This window comes from Juglans microcarpa x Juglans regia, chromosome 7D (assembly GCF_004785595.1).
Source record: "Juglans microcarpa x Juglans regia isolate MS1-56 chromosome 7D, Jm3101_v1.0, whole genome shotgun sequence".
In the NCBI taxonomy this organism is placed as follows: Eukaryota; Viridiplantae; Streptophyta; class Magnoliopsida; order Fagales; family Juglandaceae; genus Juglans; species Juglans microcarpa x Juglans regia.
In genome coordinates this window covers 16,040,693-16,058,661 of record NC_054606.1, presented here as the reverse complement: position 1 = coordinate 16,058,661, position 17,969 = coordinate 16,040,693, and the positions used below count along the sequence as shown (strand labels likewise).

Below are 17,969 nucleotides of genomic sequence, written 5' to 3'. Positions count from 1 at the left end.
AAAACTGTATTTCTCAATGGAGAACTAGACAAGGAGATCTATATGGATCAACCTGTTGGTTTTGAAGTTGAGGGATAAGAGTGCAAAGTATGCCAGCTGAAACGTTCCATTTATGGCCTTAAACAATCTTCTAGACAATAGTACTTCAAATTTCATGAGGCTATTACTTCAATTGGCTTTGAAATGTTAGAAGAAGATCATTGTGTGTATGTCAAACATATAGGGAAAAGTTTTTTAATTTTGTCTTTGTACGTGGATGACATCTTATTAGCTGGAAATGACATGAAGATAATTGTCACCACAAAAGAGTGGTTGTCCTCTACTTTTGAGATGAAGGACATGGGTGAAGCAAATTATGTGTTGGGAGTTAAAATTTCAAGGGATCGATCTAGGAAGTTTCTTAGTTTGTCTCAAGAGACTTACATTAAGAAAATTCTAGAACGATTTCGTATGCACAACTCCAAACCATAGACACTCTAATTGAGAAGGGTTATACTTTAAGCCTAGAACATTGTCCTAAGAATGATGAGAAAAAGAAAGGAATGACCAGAGTTCCTTATGCAAGTGCAATTGGAAGTTTGATGTATGCTATGTTGTGTACACGACCTGACATTTGTTTTGCGGTTGGATTGGTTAGTTGTTATCAGAGTAACCTAAGACCTGTTCATTGGCAAGCAGTTAAGAGGATTTTTCGATATCTTCGTGGGACAACAGACCTTGTTCTTTGCTACCAGGGTGGAGACATGAGATTGAAGGGTTATAGCGATGCTGATTGGGCTAGTGACAAAGATGAGCGAAAATCCACGACGGGTTGCGCATTTATGCTTAGTGGGGGAGCTATTTCTTGGTGTAGTAAGAAACAATCATGCATTGCTTTGTCCACGATGGAGTCAGAGTACGTTGCTTGTTCAGCAGCTGTACAAAAGGCTGTTTGGTTGAGGATATTTTTCCAGCGCCTAGAGGTTACTGCTCTTACAAATGAAGCCGTTAAGATATGCAGTGATAGTATGGCAGCTTTGACATATGCCAATGATCTCAAATACCATGGCAGAACCAAACACATAGATATACGTTTTCATTACATTCGAGATATTGCTACGCGAGGTGAGGTGATCCTACAACATATTTCTACTAGTAAGATGGTAGCTGATCCTCTCACTAAGGCTACTAGTAGAAATGTTTTCCAAACTCATGTTAGGAGTTTGGGATTTCATCGGATTTGATATATGTTGTATTAAGGATACCTTAGACTTTATTGTATATTTAATACTGTTAGTATCTATTGTAGTGAGATTATTGTGTTTATCTCATATTATTAAATACTTGATACTAAGTGAAAAGCACACATTATAAAGAAGTCAACAAGCAAAGATCAGTCCACTCACATGGATGATCACCTTGGCGCTTGAGTAGCGAGCAAGATGAGACAAGTTGATTACTTTGGCGCTTGGAAAGCAAGCTAGTAAATATCTTAATGCTTTAGAGTATTTAAGATAAATTTAAAGAATGTCATCTTAGCTTGGCTAAAATGAGACTTACAAGAGTGGTATATGAAGTATTTACACAAATTCATAAAGCCTGATTAAAGCGGAATATGAGATCTTAGAAAGGCGCTAGATGAGTGACTGTGCTAAGAAACTCAAGTTAGAGCGCCTTTGTCGCGACTAGACTAAGATTCCTACGGCATTTGAATGTGACAAGCCCAATTAAGTGGGAGTTTCGTCGTAACATACATTTCATACTGTATGTGTTGTAGACGACCATATGAGGGAGTGATTGGATGGGTCTCTGCTCCATCACTATGTGAGCCCTAATGGATCATTAAATGATCTAATTCATATGCCCTTGAACCTGGAACTATGTCATGAAATGAAAACTTGATGTTGCTACTTTAGCATGTTTTTTTAGGGCCACGAATAATACGTTCTCGCGAAACATGTCTAGGAAAGCAGTCAAGTCTAATTGAATTGACATGAGTGTTTAGGGAAGATTGTTTAGATTCTTACTTGTTATTTTATGTCTCATAGCCCGAGCGATTGTGTCATTTTGACTCGATATAATCATGAGCCTATTATATATGTGAGATCAAGAATTGCTTTGAGTTATAAACTTGTGAGGGATTAAGGACACTTGATCTAGTGAGATCAAATAATCTGGGGCATAGACGAGATATAATGAGTGATGTACTATGTTAGTATGATGGTGACTTAATATAGTACTCCTACCCTTTGTCTTCTCGTCAGATCGCACGCTTCATTTTCTGTATGAGGAATAATTGATTGAGAGAACATGAGGAGATTGTTAATGGACATAGCGCCCATAGTGGACTAGTGGGAGATGTTGGTAATGAGTAAATCCCATGACCAAGTCATGTCTACATGGGTGGGAAAGCTATTTGTTAACCCCCCACCACTATCACAACTCAAGGGAAGTTATTTAACTTCCACATATTTAGGGAAGTTAATTAACTTCTACATGAAAACTCTTTTATAAAAGAGGACGTACATCATTTGTGTTGTGTGTGCAAAAGACTACTGCTAGAAGACAAACTCTCCTCTCTCTCTTTCATCATTTTTCCTAGAGAAATCATCTAGATCTCTTGATCTTGAAGCGTGAAATTTTCTAGGAGACTCTAGTAGTCTCCTGAACGATGTAGAAGTGCAAACAACGAAGTCACATGGGTTGTAAGACGAGCAAAGATCCGACCTTGTGGAAATTCCGCTCCTTGAGATATTTCGATTTAACCCTTTAATTAACACAAAGAATTACCTATTTTCACAAATTTAAATAAAAAATAAAACAAAGTTGTTTCTGCTTAGTTATTATTTAAATGTTCATTACGTATTCATTAAAAAAAGGAAAAATTAAAAAAATTAAATATTGAGAAAAGGCAAGGAAAAGAGTGAAAAAGAGATGGGTGCGAATTTTTAGGAAACATAATTAGAGGTGCAAACCAAATCAGTCAATTCAGTTTCCGTCAAACCGAATCAATTGAGTTTTTTATTTAGAGTAATGCTAAATACAAACTTTAAATAGTAAAACCTCATACAAGTTTTTTGTAAAAAGTGGGTCCTGCTAATAAAAAAATAATTTTTTTTACACTTTTTAAAAGGGTCCACTTTTTTACAAGGGCTTGCATGAGACTTGTCTATTTGAAACTTGTTCAAATCATTTATCTTTTAGTTACATAAAACAAACTGACTAGGCAGAGAGAACTAGTCGGTAGGGCTGAGCAAAAATCTGACAATCCGACTCCGAATCTGACTCCGCTCCGACTCCACTCCGGGTCCACTCCGACTCCGACAAGTCGGAGTCGGAGTCGGAGTTTTCTCCCTATTGGAAATCGGAGTCGGAGTCAGAGTCGGAGTCATTGACGAACCGACTCCGACTCCCCTCCGATCATCCTCCGACTTGGCCCTCCGACTCTACCTCTGTCTCCGCCTCCGATTTTATACATATTTTATAAAAAGATATGCGTTTTTCTATATATTAATCATTTAAATTTTATACAACTATATCTTATATAGTTAGTTAACCTCAATAATATACTAGTTAAATAATATATTTATACTATAATATATAGGCTAAATTGACTAATAAATAATAATAGTTTAGTATATGACTATATATACTAATGGATAAACACTAATCTATAAATTTATAATAACATATAATACTAATGTATAATAACTAAAGTATTATTCATATAAATTTTATATAAAAATATCTTGTATTAATTATATTTTTTGACTTAATAAATTCTCAACATATTCCTTTTGATAAATATATTAATAATACTAAAATACATTAGTATATTTATTAGATTTATGGTCTAATACTAATACTATTAGTAATCCACTTTAAGTCTATATATAAATTATTATATAAATCACTATAGTATTAATTACTAATACTATATTTCTATATGATACTATTAACTATAGTGATATACTAGTATTAGTATACTAATACTATCAGTGATATAGTTAGTATAGTGATTTATACTAGTAGTATAATATAGTTATACTAAATTAAAATCACTATAGCAAATACTAATATATAGTTATGCTAATCACTATAACTAATACTAATACTAATATAGACTATAGTTATAACTTATAGTATTATACCTATACTAAATCACTATAACTTATACTAATATATTATATAGTTATACTAAATCACTATAACTAATACTAATATTTATACTGATACTAACATAGACTAGTTATAACTTATAGTATTATACCTATACTAAATCACTATAACTTATACTAATATAGTTATACTAAATTACTATAACTAATACTAATGTAGTTATACTAATTACTATAACTATATATAGTATTAATATCACTATTAGTATAATATATAGTATTAATAATAACTAATACTAATATAACTATTAGTATAACTAATATCACTACTAGTATAACTAATATCACTACTAGTATAACTAATACTATACTAATATACTAATACTATTAGTGTATTACTAATATTTATATATATATATATATATCAAGTATAAGAGATTAGAGATTTAATATATATATATATATAATATTAAATCATTAACATACTAATAGTATGATACTATAGTATTAGTAATTATACTATAAGATATAGTAATAGACTAATAGTATATTATAGTAATACCATATTATATATAAATTAGTAATACTATTTTTTGAATCTTCATTTCGTATATGGTGCCTTTTTTTTTAATATTCATATATAATAATATATATATCATATGTTTTTTATGAATCTTCATATATATATATATATAATATATAAAATTAAAAATAGATTCATAGTAATTATAATAGTATACTATAGTAACTATATGGTGCCTTTTTTTTTTAATCTTCATTTCGTATACGCGCCTTTGTTTATTGTAGTGATTCATTGGATGTTGATATGGAATCATGGATGATGGGAATACATGTAAAAATAAGATTTTCTTTTTATTTTTAATTTTTGAATGCATGTTAGTATGTTACTTTTTTTTTTTTTTTGAAATAGACTGCATTGCATTAATAAAACCGAAATTATAATTGTGACTTATCAATACAGGAAAAATTCAGACTACAAGTCAACCTACGCATCTACTTTGGAGTACCCCCGAACACAAATTTCTTTGTGACGGACATTGTCTAAACGTCTATAAACTCTTTCCGAACAAACCTTCTAGTTTATCTGAGAGAATAGCGCTATGTAAAAACATAACTAACCGACTCCTCTCTAAAAAAGAGAAGCACTATCACCCCCCCGGTCCTCCCTAGGAGGAGGAGTACTATCACTCCGTCTCCTCCCAAAGGAAGAACGGGACTCAACTGCTATGGACATCAAGTCCAATAGCCTATTTCTTTTATTAATAAGTAGAGAAAAAAACTAACAAACACTGAAAAAACCCTGCAAAAAGCAAAGATACACTTCGTAAAAAACAAAAACACAAGACTGCCCCTAGGGTTTCATCTCTAACATGTCTCGCTGCCCCTCCTTTTTATTTTTTTCCTTTTTCATGCTGACCATACGCTGCCTTCGCAGCCCCGTACACCCCTCTGCCCCTTCGTCGCCCATCCGCGCATCGACAAGACAGTCACCTCCGCGCGAGCACTGGCAATTCTCCCCACCACCACATGAGCACCTTACTCCCCCCGCACTAACACCATCCCTCTTGGCCGCGCCGATCTGCTCCTACTGTCGCCATTTGCGCAGGCGGCCTATCTGCTCATGCCGATCCCCTCCACTTTCGCACAAACACCGGTCATCCGCCGCACGAGCAACGGCCATTTCCACCACCATCCGTCTTGCCCAGCACCAGTTTCACACACACATTGACTGCGCCCATAGCTCGACACCACCGGCTCGAGCACCGGCCACCCATCTCTAAAACGTATCACATGAAAACCATTTCGAATGGAGATCTAGAAAAGGTTGGGTCAGGTTAATGAGTAGCAGGGGTTTTGTGGATTTTGAATGCATGTTAGTATGTTACTTGTTTTATTTAGTTGTATTTTTTGTTATAATCAAAAGTTTAATAAGTTTAGATTGTAATTTTGAGAAAATTAAAATTTGAAAGCCCACAATTTTTTTTTTTTTAAAAAATGGGTCAAATATGAAGTTAAAAAAGACAAAAAAGAAAAAAGTCCAAAAATCCGACTCTGCTCTGTCAAGTCGGAGTCGGAGGCGGAGCGGATTCTGTACATTTCGGAGTTGGAGTAGGAGTCAGAGGTCGGATTCGACCTCCGACAAAGTCAGAGTCGGAGTTGGAGGGCCCAAGTCGAAGTCGGAGTTGGAGGTTGGGCCCTCCGACTCCGAAATGGTCAGTGCTCAACCCTACTAGTCGGATTGGTTTCGATCTACTAAGCGGTCTCCAATCTATTTTTGGGTCTCTCTCTCTGTCTCTTTTTTTTTTAAACTATGTTTAAATTATTAATTTGGGACCCAATTAAAGTCATAATCTCATCTAGTGAAGTTTTAAAAGCTCTTTTTAATATCTAAGCTTCATTTTTATTTTTTAATTATATCTGTAATGTTTGGTTAAAAACACAAATTGGAAATAGTAAAATAGTAAATACATACTAGATAACTAAAAAAAAAAAAAAAAAAACTAAAAGCAACTCAACTAGATGTTTAATACACATTACAAATACAAATCAAATTGTTTGTTTCCACCAATGCACTATACAAATATTCATAAATATAAGATTACAAAACATAAGAGAAATAATCTTCAGCGATTCTTAATTCTTTACTCTTGCTACTTCAATTTTTAATTGTTGTGATATTTGATTGTGCGCCCAACACAATATAAAAACAAAGATAAAGATAAAATATCAAGAGTAATTCTATATACAATCATGAAGTGTGTAAACGACGCGTAATCACTTTGAAATGAAGTCAATTTTTAAAAAATTAATTTTTTCATGTGAGTCTCATGTTTTATCCACTTTTTTCAAAACAATTACGCAACGGCTTCACAATTCACGGTTGCAAATATCTTTTATCAAATATCAAATATTAGTGAACATAGATGATGGAAAATACTAAAATTAAATTATAAAAATAAATGACTATTAAATGAATATCAAAATATTACTTGATTCTACCAATAAACTTTCCACATTATTAATTGACTCTTGAATATCAATTGGTGTCGACGGATGTTTCAGTCAATATTGAACACAAATAAAAGCCTCAACGGTTCTCAGAGCCATTAGACTTCAAAAATGATTAAGCACACGACCTCTCGTGGTAAATGCTGACTCGGATGCAACTATTAAAATAGGCATGGCCAACAAGTCTCATGCAATCCTCATAAGTATATGATAGTCCGCCTCATTAAGTTTCCACCAAATTAACAAGCCAAAAGATAGGCCTTGCAACCATCTAATAATTATTGATCCACCTCTATTTTGGAAACAATAGATCCTAAGGCAAATGATGCTTGATATCACTCATTGCACCATCATGTCTTAGCATCGCCATCACCTAACATCTATGATTGTAGATGTCGGATGGAGCTCATGTTCTCAGCTCGTCGTGGTAGAACCGAACGTAGCATTACACTCCTCATACACATCCACTAATAGTTGCCTCACACTCAATACCTTCTCTTTAGCTTGAGTCTCATTATGAATATTCTTCAAGTAGAAACCAAGAAGTCCTAACTTGCTATGTGGATCAACTACAATCAACATCAATAAATTCAACCAATATAATGAACTCCAATATTTATCATATTTGCTTCTCATGTTTGTGGTCAAGCTTATCAAATAATGATGATCACTCTGGCTCAGTCTAATCAACTATTTTGGGAGTTGAACATATCTTTTGAAAATTGATGTTGGTCGTGACATAAAAAGACTAAGAAAATCTAGTAGTCACACCATAAAATATTTTTAAAAACTTTACAAACACCCGTATTGTCTCCCACTCCTTAGCTTTAAGAGGCCACATGTGTCCATCAACAAAGTAAGAGAGGGAATTGTAATCATCGCTTTCCATTCGCCTAAAAACCCTCAAATTTCTGATCAGCTGCCTATAACATCATTATGTTGAGTTCCATCAAGTTGGTACATCAAGAGACAACGGAGTTTTACAATCAATTTTCTCTTTTTCTGCACATATTTTAAACTTATCTAATCTTGCAGGGGAGAAGTGTACATATCTAATTGCATTTCAAGCTATTGTGATGGCATCATTACACTCTCTCAAACCCTCATTTACATATATGTTACCCCAAACACATTCCTTGTAAAACACCATTTCAAATATTCAATTGTAAGACCATTTGAGTTTGCATTATCAACAATAACAATGAATATCCTCCCAATGCCCCAATCAAGGACGCACGAATAGTCTCCCCTCGGTGAGAATAACTTCTTAAAACCTCTTGCGAACATGCTGTATCTTGACAACTTTAAGCTGAGGTTTAAAAGACCAACAAACCTTCTCAAACCCTTGCCCTTAAACAATACTAAATGGCAACTCATATATAATTACCATCTCTGCAATCTCTAACCTCACAGTCTATATTTGTGGGTTATGAGTTTCCTCATCATATTACCAACACTATCTTCAATCCCTTCCTCAGGTGTTGCCTCACCTATCAATGTTTTGTGGTATCTTTCAAATGGCACACGTTTATGAGGATTTTCGGGACATGTAGACAAATGACTTTGCATTGTTGAATTCCCATTCCTCTTTGAGTGGAAAGCATATATTTTGTCACAATAGTTACACGCATCCTTAGGCTCCACGGGACAACCATGCACATTCTTAAAATGGTCTCAAACTAATGACAGATCATTCCCCTTCCATTTCTTAGGAAGTGGATAAGTAATATGGGTATGAGCACTTAGGCGTTTAAAGTTTGAGTATCTCTCAAATCATCTTATAAGTTACTGATTGGTTCGTTTGAGTTAACATAAACTGAAGTTAACGAAGAATCCATTTAACATGTGAAATAAAATAATAATTACAAATCATAAAAATTAAAAAATAAAATAAAAAACCACAAGCCACATTTACGTAACAGTTAGTTTGAAACATGATAAACATCACAAGTCTAGAATTTTGTTCACTCATATTTCCACAATTTACCTCAAAACAACTTTACAACAAAATCACAATAATATTATCAATGAACAATAATTAAATCTTTCAACTTTTCATGCAACAATACATAATGCATTTATTATACAGCAGCTAGTTTGCAACATGCGTCACAAGTTTAGGACTCTAAAATTTAGATTCTAAAAACAACACCACAACGCAATTACAATATATTCAACGAACAATAATCTAATTTTTAAATTTTTCGTGCCAAAAAAAAAAAAAACACTAAATTGAACATGTAGCTCACTCAGTGTAAAATAGCTCTCTAATTACCAATCATGGTCCCAAAAATCTGGTCCAAGAATTTTAAAATACTTGTAAATACACATAAACAAGTTAAACATCAAATAATAGAAAAATTATAGGGTTAAACATTAAATAACAAGCTAAGCCGTGCCTTTTATATATTATTGGTTACAGGACACTAGAGAGAAATCTATTTCAGGTGAGAGAGACTGTCTCGGGGCGATGTGATCACCAATAAACCACCGGTGGAAAGGGGGACATATTGGACTGAATAAAGGAGAGAATAGAGTGAGAGAGCTTAGAGAGATGAGAGAGACAGAGAGAGATGGGTGGTGTGATAAATGACAAGTCTAAGAGATGATAGAGATAGAGGGGACGACTAGACCGAACGAGGCCAATAATGGTAGAGCGGCATGCGTTTGTGGTGTGTGAGAGAGAGATGGGTTGGCGGAGGGAGAGCAATGTGAGAAAGGAGGGAGAGATGACATTATAGAGGAAATGAAGACGATGGGAGGGGGGACTCAGCATAGGGCTTCATTCTAAAACGACATAGTTTGGTATATTAAATTATATAATGTCGTTTCTTATTTTTTTGCTAAAAGTTAATTATAGAACAACGTCTTTTAAAAGTTTTATATAATAATAAAATAATATATATATTATATCGGTCATTTCATCAATTAAAAGTTTAAGAAATTTATATTAATCATGATTAGATGAAAATATTAAAAATCAAAAATTATAAAACATTTTATGCTTAAATGATGTTTGCTAAAAAATTGTGCTAAATTTTAAGAATAACTAAAATATTTAAATGTCCAAACCGGTCGTAGGTATCTCGTTATCTATTCATGAATCATGGCCCCCGTTTATTTAAATTACCTTATTTTATTTTGTTTATTTCACTTTATTATTTTTATGGACCCACTTATTGTAACTAAGGTTTCGTTTGGAACTTAAAATCATTTCAATTTATATCAACTCATCATTATAATTTTTTTAAATTCTAATATAAAATATAATAAATAATTTAATTTTTTTAATTTTAAAATAATAATAATATTAAAAAATAATATTCTAATAATATTTTATCATCTCAACTTAATTCAATTCACTTATAAGAAGATTTTTTTTTATTATTCTTTAGGGAATGATACAGGAGGCTCCCAAATTTTCAGAGTTTTGGGCGCCTGCCTCGCACCTTCTCCCACTTACTTTAACTAGTGTATTTTCACCCTTGCAAAATTCATCACGTCTCGTTTTAATAATTGTTTTTTCATACAGTACTTAAACACAATTATTTTAAGTTATAAATTTTTAATTGTTTTTATTTCATCATTATCTAATTATTATAATTTTTTAAAATTTTTAAATAAGAAATAAGATAATTTTTTAAAATTTTAAAATAAAAATAATATTATAAAAATTTTTTTATTCAATTTTTTTTCTTTCTTTTCTCAAAATCCAATAAAACATTTTAATTTAAATTATTTTACTATTATTTACAGAATTCTAATATCATCTCATTCCTCAAGCATCCCATTAGAATATCTTAAAATTTTATAAATAGTAGTAAAATGGTTTTAATTAACATGTTTTATAGAGATTTGAAAAATAAAAGAAAAAAATTGAATAAAAAATATTGTTACAATATTTTTTTTGTTTTGAAATTTGAAAAATTGTAAACTTTTTTATGTTTTGTTTTGAAGTATGAAAAAGTTATATTAAATTTTATGTTTAGATAATAATTAAATAATGATTAAATAAAAATATTAAGTTTGAAAAATGATAGGCTTACAATTATTTTGTAACTATTTTACAACTCTGCATAAAATTAAGGGCGATTTTGTAATATTAAAATTTATTTGTAATTGAATAAGATGATTTTCTTGATTGATTGGACATGAATTGTACGATAGTTATAAATAAATTAAAAGTGTATCATTATCCTTAAAAAATTATGAATATATCTGAAAAATCAAGTAACGTTATCATTGATGCCATTTATTTAAGAAAAATGATAGGCACACATAATTTTTTATAATATTTTACATAATAATATATTAAAAAGGTATATTTTTATAAAATATTTTATAAAACTAATATTAATTTATGAAAATATTTTTATATAAAACTAATATTAATTTATGAAAATATCTTTATTTTACTATGAAATATATTATGCAAGGGTGCTCCATAATTGCACATGCACCATTGCACATGCTGTTGACAGAGACTGAGGATTTTAGTTGGCCTCCACTTACTTTATAATAATTTTATTTTTTATATTATACATTTATTTTAATTTTTAATTTTAATTTTAATTTTATAAATATATGATGTAAGAATGATGAATAGAATAATTTAAAAAATTTATTAAAAATAAAAATAAAAATAAAATAAAAATAGATATGATTGTGATGTATAATGCAGTGCTCATTATTTTATGTTCTTTCTTTTATCAGCTACCAATAATTATTCGTTTTAACTAAGTGGAACCTCCTCTTCTTTGACATCGACCTATATATATTCATTGCATCAAAGTGCTTTCACATTACATTTCATTTTTTGTCACCTTAGATCTTTGACGCTCAAATCTATGGCGTTCTCTTCTTTTTGTATATATGATATATCTTTAAGACATTTTTATAAGAATAACTGTTCTAAAAAATCAAATAGAAATATAGAATTACATGATTTGGATCACATGTTTATCCGTTTAGATTTTAAATATATATATATACTTACAAAAATTATTTATTTGTTAAAATTAATATATTTTTATCTTAAATAGTCGTTATGGTCGTAAATAATTCGTCACATATATTTATTTTTTTTATACTATATATTTATTAATATATAATCTTGTCTTATCCGCTTAAAAAAATAATCATATAGCTAGCGGACAACCACGGTCAGAACAAAAGTTTGATTTCCAAAAAGATATATAGAAGCTAATTATATATTGCGTGTATTGATCTGTTTAAATTAAAAGATCAGAAATTGAAATAAGGGAAATGAAAATAAATCACGGGATCATCGCTAGCTATAAGTATCTGGACATGATGATTTTGATCCGTGACCGACTTTGACAACTTTGTCTCAATCTTCAAGAGTCAATGATTGTTTGAAGATAAAGAAGATGCATATTCGATCTTCACAGCTTATGCGCCCATGCCGTTAACAAACTCACCCCCACATGTTTGTTCGGTTGTTCTCTTTAATTTGTGCTATAAATTCATGCCACCGTCTTAATTCAATTCAAGGGAATTAAGTTGGCCGCTTCAGTCTCCGAGGTTCGCTCTACTCCCCTCCTCTCTTATCCAACCTCTCTTTTTTTGTAGGGTAAGTTGACAGATGATAATCTCCAAAATAACTATCTTTTTCTGTCGATAATGCATGTATCCATAAAAGTCTCGTTTCTGATATCTTCTTTCAAAACAAGCCCTTAATCACAGTAGAAAAAAATAAGAAGAGACAAGCTCCAGCCATGGTCGGTACCTCCCCAGCGGTGGAGGCGTACAATGCCATGAATTGTTCCCTTTTGCTCTACATGTGGTTCGAGGACGATGGTTCACTGTCTTCGCCTCCTTCCTGATCATGACCGGGGCTGGTGCCACTTACCTTTTCGGAATCTACTCCAAACAGATAAAAGCTTCTCTTGGTTATGACCAAACCACGCTCAATCTGATGGGATTTTTCAAAGACCTTGGAGCAAACGTTGGGGTTCTCTCCGGTCTCATTGCTGAAGTTACCCCAACTTGGTTCGTGCTGCTGGTTGGCTCGGCTATGAATTTTGCAGGATACTTCATGATATGGCTTGCCGTCACGGGCAAAATTGCCAAGCCCAAGGTATGGCAGATGTGCATGTATATTTGCATTGGAGCCAATTCGCAGAACTTTGCGAATACCGGAGCTCTTGTCACTTGTGTCAAGAACTTCCCAGAAAGCAGAGGCGTTATGTTGGGGCTGTTGAAGGGTTTTGTGGGGCTGAGCGGAGCTGTCATGACCCAACTTTACTTAGCCATCTATGGAAACGATGCCGAATCTCTTATTCTTCTCATCGCATGGTTTCCGGCAGCGTTATCCGTTGTGTTCGTGTACACGATCCGGACGATGAAGCTTGTTAGGCAACCAAACGAGCTCCGAGTCTTCTATCATTTCCTCTATGTGTCAATCGTTATTGCTTTGTTTCTCATGGTCATAACTATACTTGAGAAACAGATTGTTTTCTCCCGCACTGCCTACGCTGGATGTTCCACCGTGATCTGGTTTATGCTCTTCGTTCCTTGTTTATTGCAGTTAGAGAAGAAGTGGCAACCTGGAACCTCAAGAAACTGCCCCCATCTGAGGTTACTGTCCAAACACCAGAAGCAATTCAGCCAAAGCAGGTAGAATCACCACCTAGTTCTGCTTTAAACCAAGAAAAGAAGCAGGAGACCTCTAATTGCTTCGCAAACATATTCAACAAACCAGAAAGGGGAGAAGACTACAGTATTTTACAAGCCCTATTGAGCATGGACATGCTGATTCTCTTCCTCGCAACCCTATGTGGGCTGGGGGCAAGTTTAACAGCTGTGGACAACTTGGGACAGATTGGGGAGTCTTTGGGATACCCAACTCGAACAATAAGCTCTTTTGTATCACTTGTTAGCATATGGAATTACTTCGGCAGAGTGTTCTCTGGGTTTGTTTCTGAAAGCCTCCTTGTAAGATACAAAATTCCCCGTCCACTTATGATGACAATGGTGCTTCTTTTGTCATGCGCCGGCCACCTTCTAATCGCCTTTCCGGTCCCCGGCTCTGTCTATGTAGCATCAGTCATCATAGGGTTCTCCTTTGGGGCGCAGTTGCCTTTGCTTTTTGCAATAATTTCCGAGCTCTTTGGCCTCAAATACTACTCTACGTTGTTCAATTGTGGACAAATGGCAAGCCCACTTGGGTCGTATATTCTGAATGTAAGGGTAACTGGGTTGCTTTACGATAGAGAGGCATTGAAACAGCTAGCAGTGAAGGGTATGAATCGGGCATCGGTGAAGGAGCTCACTTGCCTTGGTTCTCAGTGTTATAGGATGTCTTTCATTATTTTGGCAGCTGTTACATTCTTTGGAGCTCTTATTTCGTTGATCTTGGTCGTGAGAACGCGTACATTTTACAAGGGTGACATATATAAGAAGTTCAGAGAGGTAGCATTGGTGACCACTACAGGCACTGATGCCGATATCAATCCAAAAGCTAAAAACTGATAGAGGGCGGCTGGAAAGCTGAAAAACTGGTTGTATTTGTGTCGTTTGTTTTGCTGTAAACTAATACTTCATGCTTGCTTCCAAATCTAGCTGGTTTTATTTTGTTTGACAACTCGACAATATTGCAGTTTTGTTTTTAAGCGTTTTATTTTATTTTATTTTATTTTATTTTTGACATATTTCTTGGATACGAACAAATTCGGAGACTGCCAAACGCAAGTGACATAACAAAATTACAAATAAAGCCTGCCGACTGACTGGTTTAAAGAGAATCACGGGCACGCTCACCGGGAAGGCATCTCGTACGTGAATTTGTCAAATTTTGTCCTAGAAATGATATTTATAATAGTGATTATGTTGCACATTTATTTTAAAATAAAAAAATAAATATGAAACATATATAAAAAAAAAAATTAATTTTTTAATAATAAATTTTATTATTTTTTAAAATAATTATATGATATTTATATATTCTATAATTATATATAACATTATTCTTAATTAAAACTTAAAAGATATAAGATCATTAAACTAATGGCGGGGGTTTCCGGATAATCAGCTAGATCTAACAAGAAGATTAAGAGCAACACGACAATTGCTGAAAAGTTCTAGATTTACGAAGATTCGCTTTCTTGACTTTTGAAGATTCTTGATATCTAAAATGTAGTGGCATTCACGCGAGAAAAATGATATTTATAATCGTAAAAAAATTAATATTTTAATAATAATTTTTAAAACAAAAATAATTATATAATATTTACGTATTCATAACTTATATAACATTAGAATAGCTAGCTTGTTTCGGATAGTTTGAGTTGTTGGCGGCCAAAACTACTATCTTGTGGCTGCATCGACAGGTGACGTCCTCGGTTCGTGAGGATGGGGTGGGGGCGTATCAGACCTAACAAATTTGATTTGTTGGTACTACTTGTGTCACCGGATCGATGATGACAAGATGCGTTAGTGTGTTGAGTCCAATTCTGGGTTAGGTAGCGCGTTAGGTTACACGTACACCAGTCCTTTTTTCGTCGAGTAATTGCATGAGATAATGTGTGCGAAGAAAGGCACTAGAATGCAATATATTAAGATGAGTCCAAGCAAGAGAAGAAAAATGATTTCCACTTCAAGATCAAGAGTTTAAGATGATTGTTCTAGAAAATTGTAGAGTAATAAATGTCTTTTGTTTGCACATTCACTTTTTTCACACACCACTAAAACTAATGTACGTAAAACTCATTTAATGAGTCTCTTGATGAGGTGAAGTTAATTAACTATTTTTTATGGAGAGTTCATTAACTGTTTGTGATGGGGAGTTAATTAACTGACTTTCCCGACCATGTGAATGTTACATGGGTAGTGGAGTACCTTTTTATTAACACCTCCCACTTGTCCACAATGATTCATTCCCATTAACAATCGAATATCATTCATATAGAAAATGAAGTATGCGACCTGATGAGATGGCATAAGGTATGAATACTATATCAAGTCACTATCTCACTAACATAATACATCACTCATAACATCTCGTCTATGCTCCAAATTATTTGATCCCATTAGGTCAAGAGTCCTTAATACCTCACGAGTTTATAACTCAAAGCAATTCTTTACCTCACATTATATAATATGCCTATGATTATATTGAGTCAAAATAACATAATTATTCGAGCTATTAGTCATAACATAACAAATAAGAATCCAAATAAACTTCTCTAGATACTCATGTCAATTCAATTAGACTCAACTACTTTCCTAGACATTCTCTACGAGATCATGTTATTCATGGCCCTGAGATAACATTTTATAGTAGCGACATCAAGTTTTCATTTTATGACATAGTTCCAAGTTCAAAGGCATAGGAATAATTCATCCATTGATTCATTATGACTCATATAGTGACGGAGCAGGGACCCATCCAATCACTCCCTCATATGGTCGTCTAAAGCACATATAGTATTAAATGCATATTACGGCGGAACTTCCATTCAATTGAGTTTGTCACATTCAAACTCAATCTTATTCTAATTGTCACAAAGGCTCCTGGACTTGAGTTTCTTAGCACAGGTACTTATTTAGCACTTGCCTAAAATCTCACATTCCACTTTAATCAGGCTTCATGAAATTGTGCAAAATGTTATATACGACTCTTGTAAGTCTTATCTTAGCTAAGTTAAGGCGACATTTTTTAAATTTATCTTGAATGCTCTCAAAGTATCAAGATGTTTACTTGCTTACTTGGCAAGCACCAAAGTAATCAATTTGTCTCATCTTGCTTGTTATTTAAGAGCCAAGATGATTATCCATGTGAGTTGACTAATCTTTGTCTGGTGACATCTTTATAATGTGTGATTTTCACTTAATATCAATTAACTTATAATATAAGATAAATACAATAATCTCACTGATGCAATAGATACTAATAGTATCAAATGTACAATAAATGCTAAAGTATCCCTAATTCAACATATATCAAATCCAATAAAATCACAAACTCATAACATGAGTTTGAAAAAAATTTCTTACTATTAGCATTAGTAAAAGGATCAACTATCATCTTGCTAATAGAGATATGTTGTAGGATCATCTCACCTCATGCAACAACATCTCCAATGTAGTGAAACATAATTTTTGTGTCTAGCTCTGCCATGGTACTTGGGATCCAACATATACCAAAGCAGTCGTACTATCAATGTATATCTTAACGGCTTCTTTTGCAAGAGCCATAATCCTTAGGCGGTGAAAAAATATCTTCAACCAAGCAATCTCTTATACAACTGTTGAACAAGGAATGTACTCTCACTCCATTGTTGAAAAAAAATGCACGATTGTTTCTTACTACACCAAGAAATAACTCTCCCACTAAGCATAAATGCGTACCTTGTCGTAGATTTACGCTCATCTTTATTACTAGTCCAATCATCATTGCTATAAACTTTCAGTATCATGCCTCCACCTTAGCAAAGACTAAGGTCTACTATCTCACAAATGTATCGAAAAATCCTTTTAACTGTTTGCCAGTGGACTTGGCTGCTTTGATAATAACTAACAAATCCAACTACAAAGAAAATGTCAAGTCATGTAGACAATATAGCCTATATCAAGCTTCTAATTGCACTTGCATAAGGATTTCTAGTCATCTCTTTCTTTTTATCATAATTCTTAGGGTAATGTTCTAGATTTAATGTATAACCCTTCTCAACTGAAGTGTCTATGGGTTTGGAGTTGTGCATATGGAATTGTTCTAAAGATTTCTTAACGTAGGTCCCTTGAAACAAACCAAGAAGTTTCTTAGACCGATCCCTTAAAAATTTAACTCCAAGTACATAATTTTCTTCACCTATGTCCTTC

The 17,969-nt window shown here is 33.2% G+C and overlaps 1 protein-coding gene across 1 annotated transcript; it reads left to right on the top strand.

Moving 5' to 3' along the window:
- Nucleotides 1–12,846: 12,846 nt before the first annotated feature.
- LOC121239339 (protein NUCLEAR FUSION DEFECTIVE 4) lies at nucleotides 12,847–14,706 on the top strand (the record flags this gene model as incomplete). The annotated part of the gene is given in 2 exon segments (XM_041136569.1): nucleotides 12,847–13,650; nucleotides 13,653–14,706. Coding segments are annotated over 2 exon segments (1,773 nt in total), but the record flags the coding sequence as incomplete, so codon positions are not given.
- Between the last annotated feature and the right edge of the window lie 3,263 nt (nucleotides 14,707–17,969).